General features: G+C 37.9%; 1 protein-coding gene across 3 annotated transcripts in view; it reads right to left on the reverse strand.

Moving 5' to 3' along the window:
• khdrbs2 (KH domain containing, RNA binding, signal transduction associated 2) overlaps positions 1-16,169 on the reverse strand; it is a 78,358-nt gene that overhangs the window by 24,114 nt on the left and 38,075 nt on the right. For all 3 annotated transcript variants that reach the window (XR_014894848.1, XR_014894847.1, XM_085297087.1), the window contains exons 5-6: positions 14,156-14,283; positions 11,655-11,841 (exon numbers count right to left, since the gene is read on the reverse strand). Coding sequence is in view for 1 of the 3 variants with exons in the window: in XM_085297087.1 (XP_085153213.1) it covers positions 11,655-11,841; positions 14,156-14,283 (315 nt within the window). In the remaining 2 variants the exon portion in view is untranslated. The remainder of the gene's footprint in view (positions 1-11,654; positions 11,842-14,155; positions 14,284-16,169) is intronic.

Genomic DNA, 16,169 nt, shown 5'->3' on the forward strand with positions numbered 1-16,169 from the left:
ACTGGTTGATGGCGGACGGGAGCTTCATAGCTCAATATTCCTCCAAGTCTGCCTGTAATAAAAGAACATATACAGTCTATGTAATGGAGTAATTGCATCTTGTATTAGGTGTGGCTGCCTCTGGTAATGCTCTCTGTCACAAAAGCATAGCTATCAGCGTGAAGGACATCAAGTACAGCTATACAAAAGAAATTACATTCAAAGCACTAGTACACACTCTCCATCTCCTGTCGGGAAATGCTGATTCAAAGTCCTCTGGTTCCTGTGTGGCTTTATTTGTGTGAACACGAATTTGACTAAATTAAAGTTAGGGATTATGTCAGGGATTAAGTTGTTCTGGGGATCCTATACTTCTCTTTTTTCTTGCATGAGTCTTTCCTCACAAAGGCAGTGAGTCAGAAACGTGCATATCTAAGTAATTAACCGTTTTGTTAGCAATCCCACACGAAAAAAAAAAAATCTTCACACTGGACCACAAATATAAGAGGGGATTATTTTCAGTCAGCTGTGAAATAATCATTTAAAAAGACTTCCATCATTGCTGCAATGTAAAGTCATGGAAAACTTGCAGTATATTTATTTTAAGGATAAAAAGACTTGTGTCACTGTTACAGATACAAAAAAAGAGAAATCTAAAATCAATAAATGATACAGAGGGAGAATTCATCCTAACATCCCACGGCCCAATTTACTGTTGAGGCTACTTGTTTACGAGATAGATGTGTGCGTGCTCAGCTCACCAGAAGGCGAGTATTCATTGTCATGGGGTTTGAGTTTTTGTGAGTTCACTGTTGTGTTTTGAGTAGGATTTATTTTTGGCTTCTTTGGGAGTTCTTTTCATCTTTGTTTTCCTGCTTTAAGTTGGGATTCTAATGGGATTCCTTTATATGTTGAGTCCTTAGTTCTTGTTAGTTTAAGTTACTGATGATTTTGTGGCGTTTGTTTTCGGTTAGTTTCCCTCTGTTCCCTTTCTGTCCCTCTGTCAGTGTTGTTTATGTGTTTGTCTTTTGCCTTGTTCAAGTTCATCTGTTACCCCTGTTTAGTTGTGTCTTACTTCCTGTTTTATTTTGTTAGCTGTTGGTCTTTTCTATAGTGTCTAGTTTTACTTTAGCGTTTTCATAATTAGTTTTAGCTTAGTCTTGTTGTTGTTGTTGACGTTTCCATTCTCCCTAATTACCTCATGTGTATGTATAGCTTCAGTCTCTCATTCAGTTGTTGTCAGAGTGGCTGTTTATCTTTCCTGTTTGTCATCTCAGTATTTGTTCCCTCGTGTTTGTTCCCTTCTGTCTTCTGACTTTGAATTTTGCTGATTTTCAATTATGCTCATGGACGTCAGTAAACCACCAAATAAAGGTGTTTTTTTTAGTTTATTCTAGCCTGCATTTGTCTCATTTTCCCTGCATACAAAGCAAGTGCAAAAAAGTATACCTGCAGAAAAACACAATGAAACTATCAGTCATGGACTGGCCTCCCCAGAGCCCGGACCTCAACATTACTGAAGCGGTGTGGGATCATCTTGACAGATAATGGAACATAAGGCATCTAACATCCAAAGATGAGCTTTGAACGTCCTTCAAGACCTAAAGCCTAAAGAACTTATTCCTGAAGACCACTTAAAGAAATGACCAGAAAGCCTTCATTCAGGCTGCGTTGAAGAACAAAGGTGGTGATAACAAATATTGACTTTCAAGCTCATTAGAGTTGTACAAACTCTATTCTCGCCTTATATAGTGTGTTTCAATGTGTGTTTGCACATTTCAGTAACCTGCTCCACCTATTTCCCATTTTTCTAGCAAAATGCAAATAAGTGAAGGTTAACTCAACACTTTGTATCTTACTATAATTTACAAAATCTAAGTCTTTGTGTTTGTTGCTGTGGATCCTCTAAAACCTCTAGAAGAAGCACTTGATTTAAGAGCAGTTTCTTTTAATCTGTTCACATCAAAAACAAAAATAATACAGTGAAATTTATATTGAATTAATCAATGGATGCCACCACTAAACATTACCATGCTCTGTTAACCAGCTGATTTCGTTAAAATGTCTTATATTAACAGTAGTAATGTAGCAATGAAGAACTTAATTTCACGTCAGCATACAATTTGCTAACTTTTTATAAGCAGATATAAAAAAAGATGGATATTGTGTCCAAGGTGACATATTAAGTCAGCCACATTTTTCTAATAACAACAGGGGTTACAAAAAAGAGTTGTACAGAATGAATTGAGAAAATGACCTTTGAGTTAATGGTTTCTGATGTTAGTTTGAAGTCTTATTTAATACAGCAGGACCTTTATTTTACAAATAAGACTTTTATTTAAAAAGGGAAAGTAGCAGATATATCTTTATCCTGTGGCTACCTTGAGATTGACAGGTTTCTACTCTACAAGCATGCAGCTTCCTCCATTTCTAAGTATGATCCATCGCTTACTCATGAGCAAAATGGCAAAGACTAAAAAGCTCAACTTCAGCTTTTAAAACGGTAGTTCACAAACCGATGGTGAGATTATTGTAGCCACCTCCATCGTTTATGTGCAAACAGCAATGTTATGACTGTTCATGAGTCATGAAGGAGCAGTTTTGTTTTGGCATCTGAAGTTGTGTTTATGATGGATTATACTAGCGCTTACAATTGCACTGTGTGATGACAACCCAGAAAAGTCTATCCACTGAGGAACACAATGAGATACAGTTGCAAAGCTGCAAAAAAAGGTAGGTTACCCTTGTCGTAAGACATTTCTTTTTAACCCTTGTGTGGTGTTCGTATTTTTGTTACTCAGCCAGTGTTCATGGGTCTGGTGGACCCGCTAGAGTTTTGGCTTTCCAAATTAACACTATCAAACAATTTTATGTTAAATTACTCAACAGATGTTTACTTCATCCCAATTACAAGACATATGAACAGCAAACATGGTTAATTTTTTCCCTTTACCTTTGTTAGATCACATTTATGAATTAATGTGCTTCTCGTTTTTCTTTTATATAAAATGTTATAAATAAATCAGTTATAATCAAGTGGAGTGAGTGGAAAGACACAACACATTTACACGTGAAAAAATAATTGTTTAATTTTTCTTTTGAAAAAAACTGAATACGGGTCTCACAGACCCGAACACCATACAAGGGTTAAAGCTAAACTATATCTGTATGTTTCAAATGACAGAGTTTGCAATAAAAGCATCACAGGGGATATGCAGCATTCAGTGATTCAAAACTCAAAGGAAAAAATATAAAAACGTTTACCCTTTCCTTTCTTCGAGTACTCCTGACCTTAGCATTAGTTTCATGAACAAAACATGCAGATCTGAAGAGGTGCTATGTGTAAATACTGCTCCCTCTAATTAATGAGGCTTGATTCCTCTCGTTTGACGTTCATCTGTAAAAACAATTAACACTGCTCCTTTTCAACAAGGCAGAGGACATAAATCAAATGTTAACACAAGGCTGGAGAGTTCTCACTCAGTGTAATTAGGACAGCGAGAACCTAAAGGCCCTTAGCACTGTGCTTCATTATCAATTGACAACCTGTATGTCCCCTGACAGTGACTGATCTTCATAGGGAGCAGCCTGTGAATGCCTCTCCACGTGGCAGGAATGTGGGGGGAAATGAGATTTGCAGCCTTTTGTCTCACTGAATAGATGTTGCTGTTCGCTGCTTTCTACCTGTGCAAATTCAATCAGCATGCACCTTTTGTTGTTCCGAACGCACATAAAATACAAGTTTACTTCCGAACGCTACTCTTGAAATTGTGCCATGGGAAATTTGATAGGATGATAATATTTACTACATTGAATAATTATGATGAGCTCAAACCTTGATTACTTTAGGGACATTAAGCAATCGCTCTAGGTTTAGGGATGCTCAAGAAGACAATAAATAAATACAACAGACATTTTCCACTTTGAAAATGTTTGTCTGCGTATACCCTCACAGGTAGCTTAAGTCCCTGATGATACAACTGAGGCTATAATGCATTCTACCTGAGTCTTTACCTCTACTCAATAATCCAGAGGAAATGTGTCATACATCTGTTTTAATGAACAGGAGAGTTCTGCATGAAGAATTTCCATAATTAATATAACAAATGTGAACTCAGCACTGTATCTGAACCTATTGTTATGAAGCAATTATAGCAGATGTGCATCCCACCCACAATGGTGCCCTTAGAAAACTGCCCTCCTTTAAGCAATACACCTTACAAATCTTAGACATTTTTTATGTTCATGCACTAGATGATACGGCGAGAATTTTTCCCCCCTTTTCAAAAGGGTGTCCTTTTGCTTTTTTTCCACAGTTGATAGATTAGAGTTTTTTTCTTCAAAGCCTCCCAAAGCTCTGTGTTTAATCACATTATGGCATTTCCCGCGCTGCCTCAGTATGGTTGCAGGGCTCAGGTTTAAAAAAACCGAGCAATGCGTTTCAATTTTTACCAGCAATTTGTACAATTCATGGTCTGCTGTCAGGGACGAAACACTGTATCACTCTCAGACTCCTCTCTTCTGTCATCAGCCCTGACATTAAAAGATAAGATTTGATCTAGATGGGATCTGATCTTTAACTAAGGCCATGGTCCCAGTCTATACAAAATTCCATTCATCACATCTTTAATCTTCCTCTGCTCTCCATCTGCACTTTTCACATGGAGTAACTTATACAGATTACAGTGTAATGTTTCTCTGCTGCTCTTTCTAGGGGATCAGTAAAATTCATTCCTTAATACTTCCACCAATGCCAGTAGGTAATGGCTATTAATGGTAACTTTAGCACTTCAGCAGCGACTTAAATTACAAACCTCAGTGCAACACCTACAATGACATTTCTGAGACGAGTAATTTTCTTATTAATATCTCAAAAGATGGGAAATCTAGACGATCTTCCAGGATTCAAAGCTTTAAATCCCACAATGGCAAAAACATGTAGCCAGAAAAGTGTTGGCACATCAGATCAGATACTGTAAGAGCCCAGTAGGGAGAAGAAGCTCCTGTGGTGTGACTACAATACATTTAATAATAAGAGCAATTCCAACTGTGCTTTGTGGAAAACATGAAAAAAAAAATCAGCCTTAAAACAAAATCATCAAAAGCAGCCTACATGGTTGGGAAAACAAAAAAAAAAAGCCACATCCCACAGTACTCCAAAACCTCGATGGGGAAAAGACATTTTGTCTGGAACAATTGTAAAACAATCAAAAATACAAACTGACACTGAAGACAGTCGCTGCTCGCTGGAATTGTAGATACCTTATCACTGAAAAACAGGCTTCTTTCCCTGGATAACAGATCTGGATTTTGAGCACTTTCACATTAAAATATGGTAGAAGGGAGATTCATTTTGCAGCAGCTTCATGCAGACCGGCTGCTGATTGCTTAGATACATTATTAATAAACATGACAAATATCTATCAGACAAACTGAGAAAAGGTTAACCCAGCATTAACTGTTTATATTTCAAATTATTTTCCTCTGTTTATTAAAATGTATCAAGGTATAGATGAAAAACTGAAAGCGAAGCCTACTTAGGTTGAGTGTATTATGGGTGTTTTTTTATAATCTTACTAAAAATATAAGGAACACCAAACCTTAAAGGACCAAAATGATGGCCTAGTGATTGCAAACAGATTAAAGTTTTACTAAAGGGCTTATCGGTTTATCTGAAATGATGCAAAAAGCCCAGCGGCGCTTCACTGTAGTACACGGAGATCTGCACCAGACACACAGCAGATGTTCTGGGTGCACTTCATCTGCAATATGTTAATACATTGTCTCAAAAGTGAAAGCCTGGCTGTCATCATCTCTGGATTAGGAGCGTTTCAAATGTCAGCACGTGAAGAATCTGTTAGAAACACCGTTTAAACGTGTTCCGCGGACTCAATGTCTAGACTGACACCCCCTAAACTCGCTCCATGGCAGAGCACTGTAATCCACTTCACTTGTGAATTGTTGCCATCATTTAAAAGGGACAATAATGGTCACTGTCACTGTATTAGTTTTACGACACTGACAGCGTGACAGAGTCCATTCATCACAATAGTCTCCAGAGGAGCCCCCGTTACATGATGACCCGCAAAACAGCAGAAAGGTTTACGGGAGTTTCACCTCAAATGAAGGAGAAAACAACACTCTGTCATTCATTCGGCACACAACACACTGACTCTAAACTACACAATGCATACAGTACATATAGACATGTGTATGTGCTGGTTATTAATAAGCACTGCTATGCAAATTGGTTTCTACCAGAAGCGCAGTGATATTAATAACTTGTCGTGACTGTGTGTAAAAGCAGAAGCTAAAATAAAAATTGTAAATTTCACTGCTGCAGGAAAAAAAAGATTGAGTTATCATCAAAGAGTTAGGTAACTTTTTTGGCGGATAAACCTTTGTTTACTGTATGAAGGCTTGATTTCATCCATTGGTCCATGTTTTTCTAGTTATCCAATACAGGGTTGTGAGGGGGGCTGGAGCATATGTAGATCTGTCTACCTTATAGGGCAAAATGAGGAAAGGTCTCCATGCTGTCCCAGGGCTAACACAAGAGACAACCATTTGCACTCACATCTATGACCAATTTAGATTTAAACTTAACCCCACTAATTGCATGTCTGGACTACCCAGATTCCAAACCAAGACCTTCTTGCTGGGAGGCAATGCTGCTAACCACTGCACCACTGTGCTGGCAGAGTTTTCATATTCTTTTAAAGGAGAGATTTTAAAAAATGACCAATTAATTTCTAACTCCTTCTCAGGAGATAACAACAGAGTAGGTGTGCAAGCCTCGGAGATCCCTGGCTCCTAGTGTACACGTGGAGAAGACAGCAACAGAGTAGTTGGTTTAGTACTTGTAATCCTGCCAAATCAAATATTTTAGAAAGGTGTCTCAAAAATATCCATGGTAACTTTTTGGATGCTTAGCCATAAATTAAAGTGGAAAAAAGTCCTTTTTTTGACTGGGATTACCTACCGCTGTCTACTAATATAGTGTTTGTGAGTATAAGTATATACTTGATAGAGCTGCACGTAAGAACTCGGCATCCTCCGAGCTCCCTAATGCAACGTCCATGATTTCCGGAGGCGCCAAAGTAAGAATAGGTGCAGGTAATAGTCCAGAGACTTCACAGTGATCATCCCGATGCTCCTAAAAGGGTATTTCGAATAATGATAACACATCTGAAGCAGATCCCCCACTGTGTGCTGCCTATATGACTTTTAAAAAAAGCCATTCAGCATGGTTATGTTAATGAAGGAGCACGTATCTCTGGCTTTGACTGATGATGTGAAAATTGTAGCATCACTAACTGGAATCGGTTCACAAAGAGCTTCGGTCTGGCAGGAAGGAGGAAAGAGCGCTGGTGTAAAGGATACAGCAAGGTGAGATTTGTGGGAGAAAGATAGAGAGAAAGCACTTTGTTCATAAATTATAAAGCAAACAATGATACACGATAACTGCCAGCTTCCTTGTGCTTTCCTTTGAAGTTATAAATCAATACCACCCTCGATTAGGTACAATTATAGACTTTCTCACAGTATTGCATTTATGAGACAGACTGACAGTTTGACAGAGTCCATCAATCAACAGTCTCCGGAGAAATTACACAATACTGATACACGCTATATTTTCCTAAAGACAAATACAGGGTGTAGCAACAAAATCACAGCAACTGCTGCTGATATATTGTCGTGTTTCAATAGATTGTTCTTTGCAGGCTTCTTGTAGCGAAATAACAAGAAGTCATACAGCATCATGTACACTCATTGAAGGAAGAAAATGATAATAATAAAAAAAGCCAGGACCTGCATAAAAAGTCCTTGCTGCAATCTGGAAACATGCTTAAGGAAAATTGCGTAATGTAGTAGAAAAAAATAGCAAAGCGAGATATGAGTGAAGAGAATGTTCAGGACAAACTCATCTTTCCATAATCCCCTAGTCTCTGTGCTCCCACCCTCCTTTCCAACCTCCAATTACAAAGAGAAGAAATGCCCCGCTTCTTCACTCCACAGAAATACACAGGCTCTACATCAGAACTCAATTTGGTTTGGTAATGAGACTGCGCTTGTGCATTTCCCCATGCAGACAGCCCAATCTTCAATTGCCTGCACACATGGGGGCTTTTCTTAGCAGGAAGGCTCTGAGGAAATAGGCTGGTAAAAGTGTTGCCTTTTTTCATTTGGATGAAACTTACAGCTCACCTTGTGTAGTCTTTTGAAAAATGACCTTGAGAAATTTGTGATATCTGAAGACAACATACTTTTAAACTGAAGCCTTGAAGATTTATTTCTTTTTTGGATACAGAACATGGCATTATATGAAGTGATATAAAAGATTTTACAGAACGCCGGTCAAGGCACTGATTATGCCTTGAAATGCAGCATTTTCTCTTCACAAGCTGATAGTGCGGCGACTGTATCCCCAATGCAGAGCTTCACGGGTTTCTGATAACCCACTGTACAATGTTCTCTTACATTTACAGCACAATTTACTTAACCCTGCACTGTAAAAAAAAATTGTGATATAAAAGTATTTTACTGTATATTTTACAGGTTTGTACTGTTCTTCTAGAATATCATTAAATTCACATAAATAGACTGTGATTTTACATGTCAAATGTAAATGAACGTAAAATCACTGTAAAGTAATAAAACATAATTTTCTTGTTTTTTAAATGTATCTGTCTATTAGGCCTGCCACGATTAGTCGACTAATCACGATTACGTCGACTATCAAAATCGTCGACGCGTCGTTTGAAGCTTTGTAAGATCCCAAAAGACGCAGGAATAAGTAGTAGGATTTAAGAGTGTAATAACGGACTGAAACAGAAGATGGCAGCACTGCATGTACAAGGATGCCAGCTGCCGTTAAACCCCGAAGAAGAAGAAGTAGCTCTGTCCCAGAATTCATAGCCAGCCCAGCTCAGTTTCCAACAATGGCGGCAGCTAGTTAGTTTTAATATTACACTTATTATTCTTTCTGGGTCACAAAATAAACGTTTAACATATTTTCAGGCGAGAACGTAGCTGTGTAAACCTCAAATATCTTCTCAGTTTATCAAGACACCACATATTTTCAAAAGCGCTCCGACGTTTTCCGAGACGTCTGTTACCCACTAGCTCGATAGCTAGCCGGGGGCAAGGCTCACTAGAGCCCGTGAGAACACCCACCGCCGTCTTTCGCTACACAGGTTAAACATATATAAGTCACTTAGATAACTTAACAATGTTATTGTTTCACCTTTTTTTAGTATTTTATTTGTTCCTGAGTAAGTCAGTTTGTCTTAGATTAAAGTTATAGTTTTTACACAGCTGAATAAACGTCACCAGGCAACTGATCATCAGAAGTGTGAGATGCTCGAGAATATACTCCGGTGTGCTGTTTTTCTTTTAGATAGCAAGGAGCAGATGGCTGAGTTTATTAAACTTCACCTAAACAATCTGCAAATTTCATTAAAATTTAATAAACTATCATCTTGTCTTTATTTTTAGTTAGCACTTACCTTAAACACTTAAAGCTGTAAGCTAATGATAGTTATATAAGAGCAGATGTATGCTGTACGTCTAATGGATGCATGATCTGATTAGTTGACTAATGCAAAAGTAATCGGTGACTAGTCAACTATCAAAATAATCGTTTGTGGCAGCCCTACTGTCTATACATATGCATATTTTGATTGTTAAAATACATTCACAAATGCATCATAATTTCACAAATATTTGTCCGTTATTTGAAAGATTGAACTGTTAAATCCAAATGTAATGCTATGGAAAAATATATAAAATGATTCGTATAAACTTTTTTTACAATGATTATCATTATTGTTAGTTAGGGTGATCGTGGCTCAAGAGTTAGCAGTTCGCCTTGTAATCAGAAGGTTGCCGGTTTGGGTCCCGGCTCGGACACTCTCGGTCGTTGTGTCCTTGGGCAAGACACTTCACCTACCACCTAATGGTGATACCCTGAGGGGAATTATAAAGTGGAATTGTAAAGCGCTTTGAGGGTTTTATAAAGTGCTATATGAATGCAATCCATTGTTATTTAAACCAACTGTTAACTGTATATTTCTGTACATTTAAATATTATTATTCATATTGCCACATTCATTGACCTTTTTTATAGGTAGTTTCATTGTTTAATCACATTAAATAGTTCCCAATTTAATGTTTAAAAGCACTTGAAAAAGGCAAAATCCCATGTAAAATTAGGGCAACAAACTATATTGCCATTACTGAAAATAACCGTATTTTCATGGGAAAGTTATTTTCTGGTATTATTTTGTCATCCCAGCTGCCGGAATATTACTGTTTTTTTAGGATTTTTTTTTTTTACGGTGTGCAAAGCCTGAACCGTTAAATAATTGTCCGAAAATTAGAATTTTTTAAAAAGTGGAGTGTTTATTGGACCTTAGGGCAAATAAAAAAAAATAATTTAGTGTTTTATTTGTATCATGTTTGCTATAATTATTGCATTAAATGTGCTGGTTTTGCTTGTTCAGGGTTTTTCGGGGCAAAAACAGCCAAATATCACACTGCTGATGCACAAAAACTCACGTGTCTAATATGACACAGGGTTAAGGAGACAAAGAGAGTTCCCATAGCTCACATGAATGTTTTTTTAATTAAACTCCAAACCAATAACACCAGTAATTATTTTCAAATAGCCTGTGTTTTAAACAGTATGTAAGCTGGTCTGTTTGCTAATCATTTCTCAGATTCCAGGTCAGATTCCTCACCTGCATGGATGTACATGGAAACTTGGGATACTACACTACCTAAACTGGGCTGTTCCTCAAACAGTCTGTAGTTAGCATAAATGTATGTGCAAGTGGTGCAAAAATACTTATCTAATACAGTGGCTCTCAAAGAGGGCCGATAACGCTTTCAGAATTCTTTTTTTGAAAAATATCTCATAACAAATAAATAAATAAATACATCAAATTAAAAACAGGGTAAGGAATAAACACACAAATTACCATATTAAAAAGCTGTGCACAGCAGTCAAAAATAGTGTCTGGGTACGAGGATGAAGGTTTGTCACTATAAACAGAGCTTAAAGCTGAGACATATCAAACCTCAGCACAGTCTATGATGGCTTAACCCGAGCCAGCCAAAAATAAATCAGGCTACACAGTTAAAGATACTCGATTTAAGGCTTTTTTTTGGGTCAGGTCAAAGCATGACTTGCCTGTGTGGCAGAACTGAGGCAACGGTGAAAAACAAGCAATATGTCTTCAGGTTCTTGCCTCCTTTTCTTTGAAAACTTTGATTACAGGTTAATCTTACTTTGAACACAAAAAACAAACAAACATTTTATTAAGTTAGTGTGACAAATGATCATTAGTTATCATAAGTTTGGAAAATATGTTGTGCTTTTAAACGAGATAAAGGGAAACCGATCACTGCCTGCAACTATGTCGAACTCAATGATCCAAAACCATCATTATACGCTTCTGCAAGTTTTTAACATTTAAAATAGGCAAATATACAATGTAATACTTGCTTGTCCTACTTTTTAAAGATGTCCCAGAATGCCCTACCTTTCCATGTAAAGCACGAATCATCCAGATTACATGAAAGGGAAGTAAATCAAGTCTGATTTACACACACTTCAAGTAAAATTACTATCAGCTATACTTTTCAGTGTGTGCAAAGAGGATTGGACTTACATAGTCGTCATATGATTCATGTGTGACTGCTAACAGCGGGGGCCTGTATCCGACACTTGCTGCTGCTGCCCCTCTGGCTCTCGGGACTTGTACCTCCCTCGTCAAAACTGTCGTGGGAAGTTTGCTGTGTGCTGCCGTCGCTGTCCCCCGAGGTGTTGCCGCGCTCCTTCCCGCGCCTCTGTGGCCCCTGGTAAAGCAAAAAAAGCAAACAAACATGGCCTCAACATTGCCCTAAGAACCTTGCTGTGCAACACTCATAAATAAGCCACAGTAAATTAAGTGGGAAAGTGGAATTAAGAAGAAAAAAAACCCCTCAAACTATATTTAAATCCTTTTTAGTGCTGCATACGTCCACGCTGCCACAGCTGGTGGTTGCCTTACACTGTGCTCAGGTGAAACATAAGATAAACACAGCACTGGGGTAGATCTTGTTATGATCAGAAGGGTGACAAGTGTCACTTTGTGTTTTGTCTGCTCTGCAAACATGCCTGTGGGATGCAACATGGTTATTTCAAAAATGTGACAGAGCGATGTCATGTCTCCGTTTGCACGATAACACATCTGCCTGAAACCGCTGATTAATGTCAGGCTGCAGGCGGACAGGTATAGTTTTCAAATACAGCAAGTTGTTACTTGACATGCACCGGTGGAGAGCAAGGGCCAAAGGGCTGGGGCAGACATGAGGAATTTAAGGTAGGTTGTTTCTTTATATAAAAGTCTGACTATCCAGCAGCTCGACTTCATGCTCGGTGTAGGGACTGCAGGGAGGATTTAACATTGCAAAGATGCCTATTTTCTGCTAACTTACATTTTTACAGCATGATACAGCTAGGGTATGGCAATTTGTCTTCCTCCAGCTTATTCTTCACTAGCTGGCAACCTATTGTGATCCAAAAATACAGACACTCAAATGGGAATTATTGGTGCATATTTTTAATGGAGATTTACAAAAATCGCTTATCATTGCAGCATAAGGGGAAAATCTGGAAAAGAAAGTGGTGGTACTGGTGGTGAATTGGGAGCGTCCCAATGTTGCTGGTGGATTTTGCTCATATGGATGTGCTGCCAGAAATAGGCCAGGCTTTCATGGCACACTCTACCTGGTTATTCCAGAGGGACTTTCATAGCTCACATAGATTAAGGTCAGTTTGCTCAACAATAAGATAAATAAATAATTCAAAAGGAGACTTATAGAGGGATGCGTGAACGTCTGATCCAATGAAATGCTCTGTAGCATTTATTGTTTCTGCATAGGCTGGCCTACAGGAGCTACGCGGAAAGCAATTCACATTTTAAATTTAAAAAAAATGAAAAGAAACCATTAAAAAATATTAAATACAATATGATTAGGAATACTCACAACTGGTTTGCATAAAATACAGAAACATGTACAGGTGAACCAATTAATGTCAAAATTCACCATGAAGGTGGGTGCCTCATTGTTATTTTTTAACACATTTATTTTGTCATTCAGAGCAGGTTAGGTGCTAGGCTCTGTATTACCTGCAAATGCATAAAATTACACATTTTTATTGCATTGACTATTAGACATGAGAGATCTTGTTTTTCTTAAACCAGCCTTAAACCATGACATAGCCCCTGTCATGTTTTACAGAAGAATATAGACTATAGATATGGAATATGGAGTACCAAAAGACCTTTTTGCTGCTGATTTTAAAATCAGTTGTTGTGTAATTTTTCATACCTCAGCCTTTTCTTCCTGTTTCCCTTGTTTAAGAATGGCTTTTTGACAGCTGTGCTTCCATGGTGATGATTTCTAATGAGGTTGGGCGAACAGTAGACGCATATTTCAGGTCCTGTATTCCATCTTTGCTGGATTTTTTGCTATTTCTTAAAGACATGACTTTGAGATACTGTTGCTGTAGATATACCAAGTTTTCAGCAACAAGCTCTTTAGGAATCACTTTGTTGGTGCAAAAATACTATTTTATGCCATTCATGGTAAATTCAAGTATTTTCGGATACTTCAGCTAAAGAAGTTTTAGCAGCAGCCAAGAAGTTACAAAGTAAAAAGTGCCTGAAGCAATTTAGAATTGTTTCTTGTGTAAACATGAGACTGGTTTGGGTGATTTTTTTATGCTTGAATGCTCCATAGGTCAGTATTAAGTGGCCTAACAAACAAGTGGTCAAGTACAAAGTCTGCGCTTAAAAACTGGTAATAAACCAGCCAGTGTCCAAAGGAAAAACTCGGAAAGACCTTCAAACATAAAAGTATAGTTTAAGAAGACTTAAAAAAATGCAGTTCAGAATATAAAGAAATGAAATGTGAGTTTGGCTTTTGCACAGATGTAAGCAAGTGAATTCATAAAAGAGTAGAAATAAAATGAAATGGTTTTAAATATCACACAAGAAACACACCAGTAAAAATGATAAAACACCAAAAATAAAAAATAATTTAAATAAACTAATAATTAGGATGAGAAGTGTCTGTATAAATATTATGTATTTATGTGTGCTTGTGAGTGTAATTAAAACTTTACCTTGTGGTTATTGCGGTTGTTGGTCGTAGACACCTCCCTTGAACACTCCTCCCTCTGCTTGATTCGTCAGAGCCGTTCAACAGGGATAACTCCCGGAGTTGTTCCTGCCTGATCTCGTCATTGTAATCCTGTGGAAACAAAATGCAGCACGTCTCGTAAGAAAACAAAACAGACAAGGTCATTTGTCTTCTGACTGCAACAGATGCTTGCAACAGCAGCAAATGTCATCAAATTAAAATTATCTCGACACCCAAGGGGAGCTTGTGGCTTTGCTGAGCGGTGACTAGCCAGTGAAGAATCTTTTGGTTATGGTTTGACTCAAAACGCAGAGGAAAGATTAGTGGTGGAGAAAAAGGCAATAAATATTTCTCAAATGAGCCGCGGGTTTGTTGGGGAAAGAAGAAAAACTATTTTCCTGTTTAGGTTTCGAAGACTAGTGTTAACTTCCCAGATGGCCTTTAAAAAGAAAAGGTGTCTAACCAAAAAATTTAGGGCAAAATTTATCTTGATGTTGGATGAGGAGAACAGAAACGGGAAATTAAATCAGACAAATATTTTTCTCACTTTAATGCAATACAAAAATAGCCCTTGATTTGTCTGCACACAGACTATAATTGACACTTTCAACAACTTTGCGTGGAATATCGCTATCTTGCGATTCTGAACCATTTTTCTCAGCCCGCTATCAACATGATATGGATCGCGACACAGCAGATAAGGGAGTGGACAAAACAGCCTTCATTATCTTGTCACTGGTGACAGATAAACAAGTGTGTTTTTTTTTTTTTTTTTTACGAAACACTTAAACCGAGTCCACGGGATTCAATACCATGGGCGAAATGTTTCTATAATGACACCAAGGCAGCAACAGATTTCTTTGGCTGTCACTGCTTATGACAGCACATTACGACCGCATGATCTGGTGTCACAGACTAAAAGGAGAGCCCCAAGAAAAATACGTCCTCTCGAACAAACATAAAAACCCAATATATGTTACTATGAGCAGCAATTTCAACTTTTACTCATGAAAGAGCCAATTTGTGGTGTCCATTGTATGTGCACATTTGTCACACTTCACATTCCAACAAATTTTAATATTAGACACTGATAACCCGAATAAAAACAAAATCTACGTTTTAAATCATGATTTTATTTATTAAGGGGGGAAACAGATGTTCAAATTTATGTGGCCCTGTGTAAAAAGGAAATTGCATCCCTTCCCTTCTCCTTGATAAAGAGAAGGGAAGGGATGCAATTTGTCTGACAAAGTGAAGTAGGCTTAAAGTCCTCAAAAAGCAACACATCATGTCATGATTTAAAAAACCCTTAAGAACAGGCTTAGAAACAAATGCATTGACATCTATCAGTCCGTAAAAGGTTACAATCCTTTTCTAAGGGTTTGGGACTCAAGTGAACAATGGTGAGAACAATTATCCACAGATGGAGAAAACAGTGGTGAACCTTCCTAGGATTGGTGGGTCTGCCAAAAATACTCCAAGAGCGCTTCAATGACTCATCCAGGAGGTCACAAAAGAGCAGGGAAAAGCATCTAAAGAGCTGCAGGCCTCTTTTCCTCAACAATAAGAAACTGACTGGGCATAAATGGCATCTATGGGAGAGTTCTAAGGAGAAAACCACTGCTGACCAAAAAGAACACAAAGGCTCACATTTGCCAAAAAACATCTTGATGTTCCCCAAGACTTTGGTGAAAATGTTCTGTGTACTGATGAGATAAAAGCTGAATTTCTTTGGGAGGTTTTAGACCCGTTACATCTGCTGCAAAACTAACAGAGTTTTTCATAAAAAAACTCTGTGGTAGTGTGATGGTAGTGTCTGGGGCTGCTTTGCTGCTTGGTGATGGAACCATGAATTCTGCTCTCTACTCCTGAAGGAGAATGTCCGTCTACCAGTTTGTACCTGAAGCTCAAGCTCACTTGGGTTATGCAGCTGGACAATGAACCAAAAAATTTCAAAAACAAAACCAGAATTAAGTTTTTTTGAGTGGCCTAGACAA

The sequence above is a fragment of the Mchenga conophoros genome, linkage group LG13 (genome assembly GCF_057382185.1).
Source record: "Mchenga conophoros isolate Kocher_MC1m ecotype Shallow Benthic linkage group LG13, M_conophoros_male_GT1.1, whole genome shotgun sequence".
Taxonomy (NCBI): domain Eukaryota; kingdom Metazoa; phylum Chordata; class Actinopteri; order Cichliformes; family Cichlidae; genus Mchenga; species Mchenga conophoros.